Source organism: Nipponia nippon, unplaced genomic scaffold (assembly GCF_047370975.1).
Source record: "Nipponia nippon isolate SJK-2023a ecotype South Korea unplaced genomic scaffold, ASM4737097v1 scaffold_1, whole genome shotgun sequence".
In the NCBI taxonomy this organism is placed as follows: domain Eukaryota; kingdom Metazoa; phylum Chordata; class Aves; order Pelecaniformes; family Threskiornithidae; genus Nipponia; species Nipponia nippon.
In genome coordinates, this window is record NW_028262290.1 from 10,040,695 (window position 1) to 10,055,944 (window position 15,250).

General features: G+C 47.6%; 1 protein-coding gene across 2 annotated transcripts in view; it reads left to right on the plus strand.

The window, feature by feature from the left end:
* The first annotated feature begins 6,955 nt into the window (after positions 1–6,955).
* The window catches only part of ADCY8 (adenylate cyclase 8), a 133,573-nt gene continuing 125,278 nt past the window's right edge, over positions 6,956–15,250 (plus strand). For both annotated transcript variants that reach the window (XM_009469807.2, XM_087745934.1), the window contains exon 1: positions 6,956–7,913. In XM_009469807.2, the coding sequence (XP_009468082.2) occupies positions 6,981–7,913 (933 nt within the window). In that variant the 5' untranslated portion in view covers positions 6,956–6,980. The remainder of the gene's footprint in view (positions 7,914–15,250) is intronic.

The following is a 15,250-nucleotide window of genomic DNA, read 5'->3' on the forward strand; positions in this document are numbered from 1 at the left end:
CCCAAGCAATGATCCCAGGGCTTGCAGGTTCCCTGGTTCATGAAAGAAACAGGGATGCAAAGAAAGGAGTTCCCAGGAGCTGAAAAGTTGGCTTCATATTTTATTTAAAAATTTAATAGAATTATTTTTCCCCAGGCAGAATAAAAAGGAGAAGAAACAAAAAGGAATTTCCTTTCCCTTGGAAACATGAACGATTCTAGGTTTTGTTCCTGTTCCAAGGTTTAATACACACACATAAGCACATGCATGCACAACCCTACCAGGCTGTCCCCCCTTTGATCTGGCTGACAGGGGGATTTCCTCTTAGGATATGTCTTATACAGCAGTAACTGCAGGATACTGATCTGGATGGATTTAAAATCTCACACAATATAACAGCTCCCTATTTGCAGCTTAATTAGATTTATTGTATACATCCACAGGAAACATCTCTATCCTGTAACAAGAAAAACACTGTGAGATCTGCTTGTGAAAACCTCTACATAGAGATAGGGATTATTATTCCACATGAAAAAGTTATAGAGAACAGCCTTACCTGTGCTTTTTTAGGTTTTTATTTTCTTTTGCATGTCTCAAATTCAAGTGTCCTTTCTAGTATTACTATCAATTGTAGCTTCATCCATTGGGCTATCACTCCTACCACTTGCTGCTTCAGATAGCAAATCAAGAATAAAATGCTTGTGAATGGTTTGTCTGCTGTAGATTATAAAGATTTCACTTGTAGTGCATTGAGAGGTGAATGTAATAGTTCATTTCCTTTTAACTTCTGTTGCAATTAGCATACAAGTCAGAGGTCTTTTGTATTAAAAGAAGAAAGAGAATCTCTTCTTCAAAGGAATCCCATAAAGCATCAAGAACTGTCTACTGCTTTGTAAAAAGTACTATTCATTCAGCAATGCAGGTGCTCCAGGGATTCATGAGTCTTAACAGCATTACAGGAGAGTGATGGCATGCATAGGGGAGAGAGATGAGCGAAGAAACAGCTACTCTCTGAAACCTGGCTGGAAAAGGATGAAAGGGTGAAGGAAACTTCTGGGTGGCCCAGAGAGCAATGCCAAGGACAACAGTTCTGGTTTGGGAAGTTTTTTTCAAATTATTGAAACTGCATTTGATTTTGAATTAGGATAAAGGCCCTTCTTTCCCAATGAAGAAGAATGATCTTCTTTTCTTATTAATCTTGTTTGCTTTATGGACTCTGTCACATTTCATCTCTGATTCTGAAAAAACCCTATCATCCACATTGAAAAATTGAAAGAATCATATGAAAAAGAAAAACTTAAATCCACTGTTTTAATTTTTCTTTTTCTGAGACTTGAAAATTTCCATCATGTTAATACCTTCCTGAAGGTTAATTTTCAGGGAAACTGCAACAATTGCTTGAATAGATAGACCAATATTTTTCAGTACAAAACAGCCTGGCTAATATATTCCTGGTCAGCACCAGTGCCCACAAAGTCAGAAGTAAAAGACTTGTGATGGTCACAGCTGCTAATCCATTTTAAAAGCTGGAGCAATAACTGGGTGGATGAGGAAGGAGTAGACCTGGAAGAGAGAGGGGGGGAAATACAGCTCCACCCATTGATTAAAATATGAATTGTTCATCTCCAGCCCCTTGTCTTCCTCCATAAAATCCACATGCTTAGACCGTCTTCTGACCCTTGTATGTGGGTATGTGTATCTGTGAAGGGAGGGAGAGAGAAGAAATCAGTTTGCTATGAGGGAACTGTTGCTTCACAACATGGAGAAGCAACAGCATGTGCAGAAAAAAGAAAAAGTAAAACTAAAAAAAATTAAAAATCTTCCTTTAAATTATAGACATTAAATTTGCCATTTCTTGCTACCTCTTTATACTATAACTGACGTAAATTTTTTTTATTTCTTTTTTCATTTTTTTTTCCTTTTTCTTTTTTTTTTTTCCCTTGCCATATGGTATCATTGAGGTAAGCAATAATTTAGCTTCATTGCCTGCAAACTTTAAAATATTTCATTGATATTTTCACTGTACTGAGAAAAATCAGCTGCAATCCCCAGCAAATGTTGATTTTTTCCATCATCTGTTAAGCTATGTGTCCTCATCCTCTTTCTCTCTGATCTTTCAGTCCATGAAGCCTTGCTTTTCTTTTAGCATGGCTTTCATTAATCAGTCTGAGTGCTTTTACTAGCTAGTGTTACAATTTTTAATCCATTCCCTTATGCCCCTTGGTTGCTTTCATACAGACATCGTATTGAGATATGCATTCATTTGAGAAAAATGATAGACAGGTTTTAAAAAAGGAGACTCAATCAATACCAGAAGTTCTTTTTTTTTTTTTTTCATTATTATTAGAAGGTCTAAATTGTTGCCAAGGAGAAAAGAAAAAAAGAGGGAGTTATAGGGGGGAAAAAAAAGGTAAGGAGGAAATCAAAGCTAATTTGCTCATATTCTGTCATTTCCATCATTATTGAAGTTCCACATTTCATGTGTGCATGAAGAGATAGATAGGCTATCTGTCAATTGTTCACTTTTCCTTTTTTTAATTATTCTGTGAAATCTGTATTTAAATAAAAAAGAGGTATAGTAACACAAGTGTTCCTTCATAATGTGTCAGATATTGAGGCTACCTTTACTGGAGAACCCTGGAGTGCTTTGCAGAGCACAGTGCCAGGCTTGCAGTCCTGAGGACATAAATAGTCCCACTAAAGTGAATGAGATCATTATTTGCATGATTAAATATCATAACATTAAAGTGTACATAAATGTTACTGCTGTGGGTAGAGACAGGGAAGGAGGAGAGGAATGTGACATAAACTTTCAGGTGACAGAAGAGGAATGAATTCTGCCTGATTTCATCCTTCAAAAGCCTTCTAGTGACAGTATTATTTTTAAATGGCTTTTAGTGATTTTGTGACACTGCCAAGTCATTTAGCTCTATTTAAAAAAAAAAAAAAATCCAATAGCAACAAAGATTGAATAATGCACAGTACTAATCTAGGACCAAATGAGCCCTCTCAGGACTTACAGGACTCAGGAAGCATGTGTGAAATGACCTGGTTGGACCCCCAGCTTGTCCACCCTTCAGTGGCAATCAGGGCTTTGGCAGGCTCATCCCTCTCCGGCTCCCCAGGATGATCAGCCTTCCTCCTTCCTCCGCAGAGCCCAGAGCATTGCTGCGGTGGGTCCCTATGCTCAGAAAGATCTTGTCCCCTCTTGGTAGCCCTGCACAAAGTTGTCCAGTACTTCTGAGGCTGAAATTCAGAAATAAATACATGCAAGAAATGTGCACACCAACTGTTACCTAAATGCACTGCACTACTTTGCCATCACGGCTGAAGAGAGAGTAGGCTCACCAAACACACAGATGGCACAGAGCTGGGGAGGACTGCTGGCATGGAGGAGGGCAGGTTTAGTATTCAACATGTTCTAAGCAAATTGGGCATACAGGATGGAAAAACTACAATGCATTTTCGCGAGGGCGAATGCAAGATACTTCATGTAGGCTGTTATGCACATATGGAGCAAGTAACACCTGCCCAGGCCTTGAGGACGGCAAAGAAGTTTCAGTAGGTCATCAGCTGTGGATAAGCCTGTGATGGGAGGAAGGCAGACATCTCACAGGATGTATAAATAGGAGTGCAGAACATAAGACATAGTTCTTAGACATAAGACATCTTTCCACTGTAGAACAAAGTTGAGTTGTGGGCATCTCACAGATGGGGAAAAAAGAAAATAAAATCATGAAACAAGTGTACAGAATCCAAAAGAAAACCCCAAAAGAACAATCAGAGACCTAGAAAATGTGACCCATGGGGGAAAAAAATGACAGAAGCTAGATTGTTTAGCCTAAGAAATGAGAAGGGGAAAAAGGAACGGATGGAAGAGACATTCATTAAATATGTATAGACTACTGCCAGGATAATCTGTTCTCCCTGTCCATGGTGGACAGGACAAGAAGTGATGTGCTTAGTGAATGCTGCAAGGAAAATTCAGGTTAGATATGAAAATGGTAAGGATGGAGAAGCATAGAAATAGATTGTCTGGGGAGGTACAGAGCCTCCATCGCAGGAGCAATGATGAGGGTAGAGCTCACTCTGCCATGGGGCCCAAGGACCCTGCTAGGACCCTGATTCAGCGATTACAGCAACATTAGAGAACAGAGAGCTCCCTATCTTGGCTTCATCTTATCTCTTTTGAATGAGTATCTCCTTAAGCTGCATTACATATTTGTCTCCTTTTCCTTTGATTTAGCATGATTTGTGTTGAGCAATCTGGATGAGCAAGATGCTTTCTTTCTGTGCTCTGGGGTAATACTACTAATAATTACAATTTCTTTTATAAAAGAAACATATAAGTCTTTATATAAGACTTCCCCACTTATAGTAACAGTTCCATCTTCAAGTAGTGCTGCAATTTCCATGGGATTTATCTAGGAGTAAGGATGTGTGTCTTTATTATTATTGTGAAGCTAGTATTAACCCTTTCCAGGTTAGCAGGGTCATGCTGAACCACAGGAAAGACCTATCCTTGTTCACAAAAGCACCACTCATTCCTTATCTGGGCTCTTGTGAACAAGAATTTCCTCTGCTTATATCTGTATAAAACCTGACTCACACATGGGACATAGACTTGGCTGGAGCCCCCAGATCCATTGTAGTGCAAATACAGAAATAATCAGTGAAATCCTTCCTAAATCTCCATGCCTTCCTTACAATAATAATAAAAGGTGAATTAAATAATGACAGTCGGAGGGATGTTCATGGAGGCTCAGGCCCACTTAAAGTGAAGCATCACATGCCATGTTCAAGCACCCAGACTCCCAACAGAGGCCAGAGCTCTGAGCAGGGTAGCACAGCTCCCTTCCAGGCAGTGCCGCTGACCACACACATCCTCAGGGCTGACAGAAGGCAGCTGCACATTTATCTCAAAGAATTCAGCAGGCAGCACTCTTGTCTTTTGAAACACAAAGAAAACACCTCTCCCTTAATTTGCAATAGTCTAATGTGTAGACTGTATCTGTTTCAGCTGTTTCTACCAGCAGGGTTTCAGCTCCAAAACTGCCTTTCCCCCACGACAGGGTTCAGCCACTTTAACAAGGTTTATTCTGGGCAGAGGAGGGATGGGAGAGGTAAAGACAGCTGCTTCCTAGTCATCTTCTCCAGGTTGTGCCACCGCGCACAAAGCATCCAGGTTTGCCAGCACAGACAGAGCCCACAAGCAGAGGAACAGGGACAATTTCATCTGCCAACATGGGGGAGTGAGGAGTGGCTCTAACTCCAGTCTCTGTGCACGGCGCAGTTTCTGTTCTTTATCCAGTGGCTTTAACGTAAATGCTGACAGGCTAGGAGCCATCAAACATACAAACACACTCATTTAACACAGGGTGGTTAGAGCATCAGTCCTGTCAGTGACAGCACCTTTCTCAGAGGGTCTGAGCTCGCCCAGGCAGAGGTGGAATGGTTTCCGAGGATCCCCACCCTGGGCAAGAACGGTCACCCCCGAGCAAGGCCCGAGGTGGCTCTTCCTTGTGCCTGGGGAGAGGGATGCCCGACTTCAGCACCAGCTCTCACTTAGCATAAGGGATGGACCAATCTGCTAGGCACTGCGGGACAGTCCGGGGCAGCTGTAGAACCGCAGCTTGGAGAAACCGAAGGGACACACGGAGAAGCCTCCTGGGACCAGAGAGCCTGCCTCGCCCCTCCACGCCATCCCCCGCTGTCCCCCTCCCGGTGCCGCGGCTGCGGCTGCTTTAACCGGGCAGGGGGGGTGCGGGCAGCCCCGCCGACGTCGTGGGCATCAGCTGACCGCGCCGGGCTCTGCCTCCTCCCGGGCCGCCCGTCCGCAGCACCACTCCGGCGGCGGCGGCTCCGCGGTGCCGGTCCCCGCGGCTCCCGGGGCAGCGCCCGCCGCCGGCTCCCCGCCGCCCTGCAGCCCCTCGCCCCTTCCTCCTTCTCCTCCTCCCCGCTGCCGGGGGAAGCCCCAGAGCCGGAGCCCTCCCTGCCCTGACTCGCGGAGAAGTTGGGATTCTCCCAGCGGTCTTCCCAGAGCTCTGAGTTTAGGGCGGGATTTTCGTTCCCCGCTCTTTCGCTTTTTTTAGGCTTCTTTTTTTGGTGGGATTTTTTTTTCCTCCTTTCTTTCTTTCCCTCCTTTTTTTTTTCTCGTTACCAAGCAAGCCGAGCCTCTGCGATGGATGGCAGCCCCGAGCCCCCCTCGGGCAGAGGCGCCCCGTGAGCCAGGGCGGCGCGCCCGGCGGGGCATGCCCCTCCGCCGGGGGGATGCGGGCGGGCAGCCCCCGGCCGGCGGCTCCGGCGCCGTGACCGAGGATGCCCGCGACCCGGCCGCCTCTCCCCTCCCGCCCGAGCTCGCAGGGCTCCCGCTGACCGCAGCCGCGGGGATTACAGCAGCTCCCGGGGACCAGACCTCGGAGCGGAGCCCCGGGATCCCCGGAGAGAGGAGCTGCCCGCTGTGAACGGCTCTCTGCAAGGCGGCTCCCCACCACCCCTCCGCGCCTCCAGTCTCCGGATGGGGCCAAGGATCGCCCACCGGGCAGCGGGGCTGCGCCCGTAGATGCTCCGCTCCTCCCTCCTCCTCTCCGGACCCGCGGCTCGGCTCCCTCCCTGCTCACCGCCCCGAGGAGGGCGCGCACCCAGCCCGCCGGGGCGCCGGGGCTGCACCGCAGCCGGGCTCCGCGGGATGCGGCTCCGCGGGGCGCCGCGGGAGCGGGCGCGGGTGCGGGGCGAGGGCCGCCTGCGCTGAGCCGGCGCAGCCGCCCCCCGGACCCCAGCGGCAAACCAGCCCCGCCGCCAGCCAAACCTCCGGACCCAGGGACCTGCCTATAAATGTGATTCCCCCACCGCCAGCCCGCCGCCGCCACCCGCCCTTCTCCATCCCCTCCCTCCTCTCCCGCGGCTCCATCCCTCCCCCTGCTCTCCTCCCCAAAGACGGTGTGTGTCCCCCCCCACCCCCCACCCCCCCGCCGGTGCTCTGCCCCCCGCCAGTCACCGCCATGGAGCTCTCGGAGGTGCGGTGCCTGAGCGACAGCGATGAACTTTACACCATCAATAGGACCCCCCCCGGCAGCGGCAGACCCCAGCGCCTGCTGTGGCAGACGGCCGTGCGCCACATCACCGAGCAGCGCTTCATCCAGGAGCACAGCAGCAGCAGCGGCGGCAGCAGCAGCGGTGGGGGCAAGGGCTTCAGCTCCGAGGAGACCTGCTGCCCCAACCACCATCCCCACCCGCCGCACCACCACCACCACCACCTCCGGCGACAGTCGGCCGGCCGGAGTTTGGGCAGCGAACGCCACAACAACGGAGGCACCAAAGTCTTCCCGGAGCGCATGAGCAGCAGTGGGGACCTGGGCTTTCTGCCCCTGGACTGTGCCCCCAGCAACTCCGACTTCTTCCTCAACTGGGGCTATACCTATCGCGGGGTGATCTTCCCCACTCTCCGCAACTCCTTCAAGTCTCGGGACTTGGAGCGCCTTTACCAGCGCTACTTCTTGGGCCAGCGGCGCAAATCTGAGGTGGTCATGAACATCCTGGACGTGCTGACCAAGCTGACCCTGCTGTTCCTCCACTTGACCCTGGCCTCTGCTCCCATGGACCCCATTAAGGGCATCCTCTTGGGCTTCTTCACTGGCATCGAGGTGGTGATCTGTGCCTTAGTGGTGGTCAGGAAGGACACGACCTCGTACACCTACCTGCAATACAGCGGTGTGGTCACCTGGGTGGCCATGGCCACACAGATCCTGGCGGCCGGCCTGGGCTGTGGCCTCCTTGGGGACGGCATTGGCTATGTGCTCTTCACGCTTTTTGCAACCTACAGCATGCTCCCGCTGCCACTCACCTGGGCCATCCTGGCTGGCCTGGTCACCTCTGTCCTGCAGCTCGTCATGCAGCTGGTTATCCCCAGGTTGGCTGTGACTTCCCTCAACCAGGTACCGTGGTGAAGAAAGGGTGGGAACCTTTCTCTTTCCCCAGTACTCTGGGTGAGAGGAGACATGGGGTGTCCCAAGAGATCCTCTCCCTTTTAGGCAGGTGCTCAGAGGTTCATTACCTGGAGGGGAGACCACAGGCAAAATTCAACCTTCTCCTTTCCCCCTCTTCACTCCCCCACTGCCTATCCCAAGGTTTCACCTCAAGCTGGGGATGGGCACACTTTCTAACCACTCTGTCCCTGCTTTTTGTACATTCACTACACTGCTGTCCCTTGAAACAGCTTTGGGGAGAGGAGCTCCTGGGGCAAGTGGGGAGGATGGGTCATTTATCATTCCCCTTCCTTATTTCCAGCAGTGGTCCATGGCATGAGATGACTCTGTCTTGGCCAAATTCTCCCACTGCTCGTCTCTCATTTTACTTGATTATACCTTTTAACTCTGGATCTGCTGGGAGGACTGGTACTTTCATATGTGCAGCACAGTTTGATCTGGGCTATGAGAAAACAGGAGCAAAGCATGCCGCTCTTTTGCCAGGAGAGCAAAGCAGTGTCCCAGTGAAATAAGGGGAAAGCTCCCTTTGGAGGTTTGGTGTGAGATCCTAGGCTGTCTTTGGAGGGCACCAAGAAGCCTTTTCTGCTGGTGGTCATGGGGCAAACATTGTTGTGCTGCACCCTTACAAGTGATATCTAGGTCAAGGGACTGGTTACACGGGGGAGTGGTGGTGCAGTGCACACCACTGGGAGGCACCGGGCAAGATATGGGTCTGAGGAGTTAAAACCAGGACTAGTCTGACTTCACTCACCTGGCTTCTTCCACATGAAAGTGAGAATGCACCGAACTCCTGACATCCCTGCAAGGCAAGAAAACACTGCCTTTCTAGGGCAACTGAATCCTGGAGATTCTTCCCGCTCCCTTCCCCCCATCCTCCCCTTCCCAGACTGTCACCGCTCTGCTCTGTGCTACCAACATTTCACAGCAGATTATCATCTCCATTTGGCTATCTCTGGGGATTCGGGGAGAAGGGGGTGGAGGTACTGGCAGATAATCCCCAAAGGAGGGAGGTGCAGAGGAATGTGTTGTTGGTGGCATGTTCTTTACATGAATGCTGGGATGTGCAGCTGGGAAGCAGCTGATCTTGCACCTGGAAGTTTTGATGATGATGTTCCTTGGGACATATCAACCTCCCGCAGACCCTGGCCCTCCTGAAACCCCTGCCCACCCCTGTCCATCCGTCCCCTTCCTTCACGCACGTATTAGCCATGGGCTGCCTGACCTCACTTCCCAGAGGCCAGGCTCTCCCTGTTTTGGGAAAAGCTGCCCCAGTGTGTTGTGCCTGGCTGAGCCCTATGGATGTGAGATGACTAGACTGTGCAGAGTTGTTCCCCAGCTCTTGGTACTGTGCTGATGAATGCACTGCAGCCGCGTGCCGTGTCCCACTCCCATGTGCTGCTGGTGCTATTAGTGCTGGGTCAAAAGCTGTGTGAGTTATGCTGATTTCTTAATTTACTTCCATGTCCTATCCTGGAGCTATGAGTAATGCGCTGCTATCTCATTACGCACAGGTATCACGGCTGTTTAGCCAGTCCACACACACACACGCATTTCCCACAGACATTTCTAACAAAGACATTTCTCAGGAGAGATACTAATATCGTCATTTTGCAGCCCGGTACCTTGCCAGTTGTGTGAATGAACTGCCTTTGAGCAGTGCACAATGAGCGATACCAGCCAGATGATTGCCTTCCTGAACTACATATATAAATCTCCTTAACAGGATCCGCAAGGCTTGCCACACCTCGGTGTTGATTTACACCGGCTCTCGCCTTCCCGGAACGCACTTAACAGCGCCTAATTAGGCTCCGCTTCAGCCCTTTGCCTCCAACCCCCTATGGGGGAGGCCCCATCCTTCCCCGCCCCGGGGTTTGCAGGGGGGAGCTCGGAGTGGGGCGGGGACCCGCTCCCTCCCGCACGGCCGCCGCGGACCCGCCGCGGCCGGATGCGCGGGTCGCAGAGCGGAGCCGCCCGGGCGCTGTCCGCCGGCGCGGTGCTGAAGCCTCCGCGGCGCTGCGCGGCGCTGCGCGGCGCTGCGCGGCGCGGGGGCTCCCTCCAGCGGCCCCGGCGGGAGCCTGCCCGCCCCCTCCCGCGCCTGCCCCCGGCCCCCGCCGCCGGCTGCGCCCCCGCGCACCCTCCGCGCCTCCCGGCGTCAGGCGCTGTGTCCCCACCGCTCGGCCCAGGGGCTCTGGGGGAGCCGGACCCGGCGCCCAAGGAGAGGCGCAGCCCTACTGTGTTATTTTCTAGCGTTGCACCATTTTTTTTATTTTTCCCAGAGTATTGCAGAGCGCTTTCAAGTGTTAGAGAATGAGGGCTTTTACGGCTGATGGAGGGTATATAACTATTACTTTACAGGTGAACACAGAGAATTTACATCACTGTGTCATCAAGGTTATATAGGAAATCTTTGGGACAACACAGATTTCTTGATCTTGCAGGCAAAGCACTCTCTTTTATCACAGGGCTTATTTTCCCAGGTAAAATACGGCATCTTCCCTTCAGAGAAGCCTTTCAAGACTAAATTAACTATTTGATTATGTGGCAATACCTGTGACCATCTTGCTGTGCCTCTGGATGCAGATAGCTGCTTACACTGGACCAAACCCATGAATTAAAACATACCATGAAAAAAAAAGCAGAGGGTAAAGCTCTGATCGTGGCACAGATAATGGGTTTTCCACAGATTGTTATGAGACCAGGATTTCATGCAGAGAAAATACTGAATTTGATTCTGAACAGAAGGAATTGTCTACCCTGGAGTCAGTTTATTACTGTACCCAATAGTATCCACAGGCACAATGGTTCTGATCCTCTTCTCAGTCACACGGCTATAAATCATTTATAAGTCTACCTAAACTCATAAAGTTACAACAGTTTATACAAGAGGAAAATCAAGTGCTGTGATCTGTTTTCACTTAATCTCTTAATTAATCTTAGTTTTCATTGATAAACATGTTCACAAGCAGTTCAAATCATTAGTAATGCTGAACACAAGCATTCAGTACTACTGCCTGATTCAGCTATTTGTTGAAGTTAACAAAATATGCATTATCATGAATACAAATAATGCTCACTGTTCACCATCTTTTCCTGCAGTAACACTTAAGAGGTCATCTGATTTTTCTTCCCTTGCATCTCAAAATTAATTTGAACCAGCATCCTAGGTAAAGGTGAAGGAGAAAGACTGCCTTGAAATTAAATTTAAAAAAGAAACAAAAAACCAAACACGACAAAACAAACATAGACTCACTAGTTTCAATCCTGCCAAGTGCTCAGTGCTTCTGGGGAGATATGACCACACTTAAACACAGCTGACCCCAGCCTGAAATACAGAGCAATGTGCTGCTGCTCAAGCAGGGGAGAGGCATGAAGAAAGGGCCTGATACCATGATTTAGCTAAAGGCAACACTGGTACTGTCTTGACTAAAGATTCTGTCAGGAAACAAATGAGAAATACAAGATCTTACTGGTAAGCAAGTAAAGTGCATTGATTTGTGTGCCTGGTCAGATACCATGCTGGGGGTGGTGTTTGCCTCTGACATTCTCCAAAATGAAAGTTTAATTTGCATTGCATTCATTCTTACTTTTTCCTTGATGATAATGTAGTATATAATCGAAAATTTCTAAGACCATGTATGTGTTTCAGGCATATGGGGAAGAACAAACAACTCAGAGCTCCTTAGTGTTATGTAACATAGGCAGATGATAATATAGATATGAATTTTGACAGGCTTGGAATTATGTAAGCTACAAACATACTCTGGATTTTAATCCTCTGTCTGTGCACTCTTCACTCATGTGAATAAATTCCACCAGAGTCAGTAAGCCTACTCTTGTGAGTAAGTCACCTGCATAAGGGATATCTTGAAGGATCAAGTCCTAAAGTACACATATTAAATAAAACCTTAAAGATACATTTAGAAATAACCTTGAAGTGGGTAATACCAAGACTGGAGCAACTCATTCTTTTCCCTCTGTTAGCATATGTCTTTCCAAGTCTAGGCAGTTCTGTGAATTAATATAGCGATTTTTGCTTGCTTGTTTTTTCCCCCAACCCTCTCTCAGGGTTATTAATAGACAAAAAGGCAGAATTCATGAAGTCTCAAGGAGTCCTATAGAGATAAATCTGCATAATTATACAATGGCAGCTGACAGGTTTCACATGCATATTTCAGCTACATGTTTTCCAAAATTTGACCATAGATATCAGTATACGAGTATGTACAAAACACACTCATCTCTTCAAAATTTCTGCCAAATGCTTGTGGAGTATCTGTTAAATCTGTGTGGTATAAGGATATTTCAAAGCTGGCTACCATTTGAGAATCAGAATCAAACCACTCCACCTTTATCCCTATGGTTGCTTTCATAGCATTATTTACTATTTGTTTTTCTGCCATAGTCTGTTGTGGGTGACTTATAACCTGATCGTGTGATTTTAGACTGGATTATGATCTGGTTTCCTTTTATATCCTGTAATATCACCTGACCGGTATCAGTCGGTCACAGCATAATTAGATTAGAATTGGATACACTTTTCTCTGAAGCAGCTGTATCATTGTTGTGCTAAGTAGGGCAAATGCATTAGTTATATTTACAATTTGATGATTAATTGCCTTCAGAGAGTTCCTCCAAAATGGAGGCAGAAACATGAATGAAACCTGCTTTTATCAGTGAGTTTCAGCCGACAACAGTTAGTACACTTGTTCTCAGTGGAAGTTACTTTGCTAGATTTGATGTGACATTTTTTCTGCTGTCAGGATGCTTCTGGGTTGTTTTTAAGGTTTTGTTTATCACTTGCTTGTTGTTTCTTATGGCCTAGAAAGAGGCATATGCTCTAAAATAGCAGCATCTAATGCAAAATAATCACACACCGGAGCAGCGCACTTAGAGCTGACAGTTAACAGCAGATCATGCTGGAATGATCCTTATTAGCCTGCACAGAAGACTGAAGGGGATAAACATCTCCAGCCCATCCTCTTACTGCACTTATCAACCTGCCAATGATGTGATCTGAACAGGAAACAGAAGAGGGCAAAACTAGAACTGTTTAATGGAGTCTTCTCTTTCCAGAGGGCAGAGAAGGTGGGGAGTGGAAGGACTCCTTCCTCCATTTTCCTTATTTCCAGAATATCTGGCTAAGCACAACAAAAACTAGAATGTTTCATGTAAGAGGTGAATTTCAGTGAACAGAAAGGAAATAAGCTTTTAAAGTGATGCTTAAGCCGATGGAAACTCCAAAGCCAAACCGCCCTACTCTGTCGCTGCCTAGCACCCCATCCCTGCAGACACCTTGTTAACATCACATTTCTTTAAGTGCAGTCCTCTTGCACTTAACTGCACTTTTGTTTCTGAGCATCCCATGAAGTGCCTCAGTGACTCATCGTTAAAGTTACCATTCAGCCTAGCCAGAAGCCAAACACTGTTCTAGTGGGAACACATTTTAGGGTTGTACTACACACAAAGTGCCTGCCTGATGTCAAAGTCAGATGAGAAGGGGATTGTGCTCTTCCTCTGTGTAACAAATGTGGTATGAAGATGTTCCTGGGATGTGGCAGACCAAGGTTTAAATCCCTTTTTCCCCAGAGGGCAATGAAATTCACCTCTCTTACCTCACCAGTGAGTTTCTAAAGCAAACCTTCTCTCATTCCTAGGACAGCTGTTCTTCTAGGAAGATAAAAGGTTAAGATCCAGTGGGCCAAAAAAAAGAAAAAATGAACAATCCTGATTCTGTAACCAACTGATTAAGGAATTCATCTCTGGTGGTGTCCTTGCTGAACATTTTACTGTTTTATATAATGCTATTAAATCATTCCCTCAAGAACATGTCCCAACCAGCAGACTGTATGGTCTGGTCCCCTCTCTCTGACCCGATGAATCTTGAATCTCTTTTTCAGAGTGATGCAGCTTCCCCAGAGAATTTCTCTCCCTCTTTATCTGCTGCCTCTCCAGCTCCTCAGAAGCAAATACAGCCTACAGGGAGGGCATTTCCTAGGGAGGCAGGAGATACTGAATAAAGGGTGAGCCTCCGGTCATTGAGATGCTATACAGAAGATATATAGCTATTTTAAAGGACAATAATAGGTCCTGATCAGTGTTTGAACAAAAAGATATAGCAAGTGCCCTCTGGGCTGGAGGGGAAGGGGGCTTGGAGCTGAGAAGCCCAAATATAGCGGAAAAACTTCGCAGTGAATCTCTAAACACCAGGAAAAAATGAGGTTTAAGACATACTCTCTGTCTTTCATAGTTTCTTCCTAGCTAGCTCTGCTCCCATTCATTACATTGGCTATTTTATATTTAATCTAAGGCATTAGATTCTTTTTGCATGTTGTGTAAGGACCCATAAGAGTGTGGTGGCATTCAGCATAGGCTTCTGGCTTAAACTCTAGTAGTCATGTGTCTGCAAATGAGGTGCACAAGGACCTTGCTTTGTGGGTTCTGAGCCTTTTTTCCTTCACCTAGCCCTTCCTTCAGATACAAACTTTGTTTCACTTGCTCTGGTCTTGGTGCAGTGCAGCTTGGACCCATCCCCAGCACAGGAGGGACTGTAGAGTTGCAATCTGTCCCAAGGAGCGAGATGAATGCAAATCGCTGAGTTAGTGGTGCAGTGAATCTTGAGCATTTTGGTACTAGCCTCACGCATTCAAACCAGAGATAAAAGGGACCAGGCTGGTCAAAAGGGATCAAGCACAAAAAGTACCGAGTACTTAGCATTTCTTGGAACTAAGGATCTTACTAAGGGATCTTTTTAGGGCCTGACTCGGAGACTCCCAACAGCTTGATTTAGGGACCTTATTTAAAGCCCACAGAGTGTAATATAAAGAATCCCACAGACATTAGGATTTTCAGGTGAACCAAGAAGATCATTTCTCAGGAGCCTCTTTAGGGAAAGCAGTGCTCTGAATCCGCATTTCTTCTGAAAGAGAACACAAACGTGGACATCCAGCTCCTCCAGGAATCTCTTGGAGTGACCTCTGTCATTCTTATCTCTCCAAACACCCAGGTCTGCAGACAGAGATACGAGTGTGGTGCTGCCTAATCCAGAACAAAAAATATCAGGAAACGTACACAGGGTGAACTGCAAAGCCAGGCAGCCATTGGCTGACAGAGTAATATTTCATCATGTGAGTTTTGTTTATTAGCAACTATTTTAAGAAGTGCTGCTATTTCATTTGCCAGCTTCTTTTGCTGCAAGGTTTCATGCAGTTAGCCTTAGAGGAGAGAGGAAGGCTGCTGAGTTCATTAATTAACCATTGCTGCAGTCTGAGAAACAGCTGAAACATACC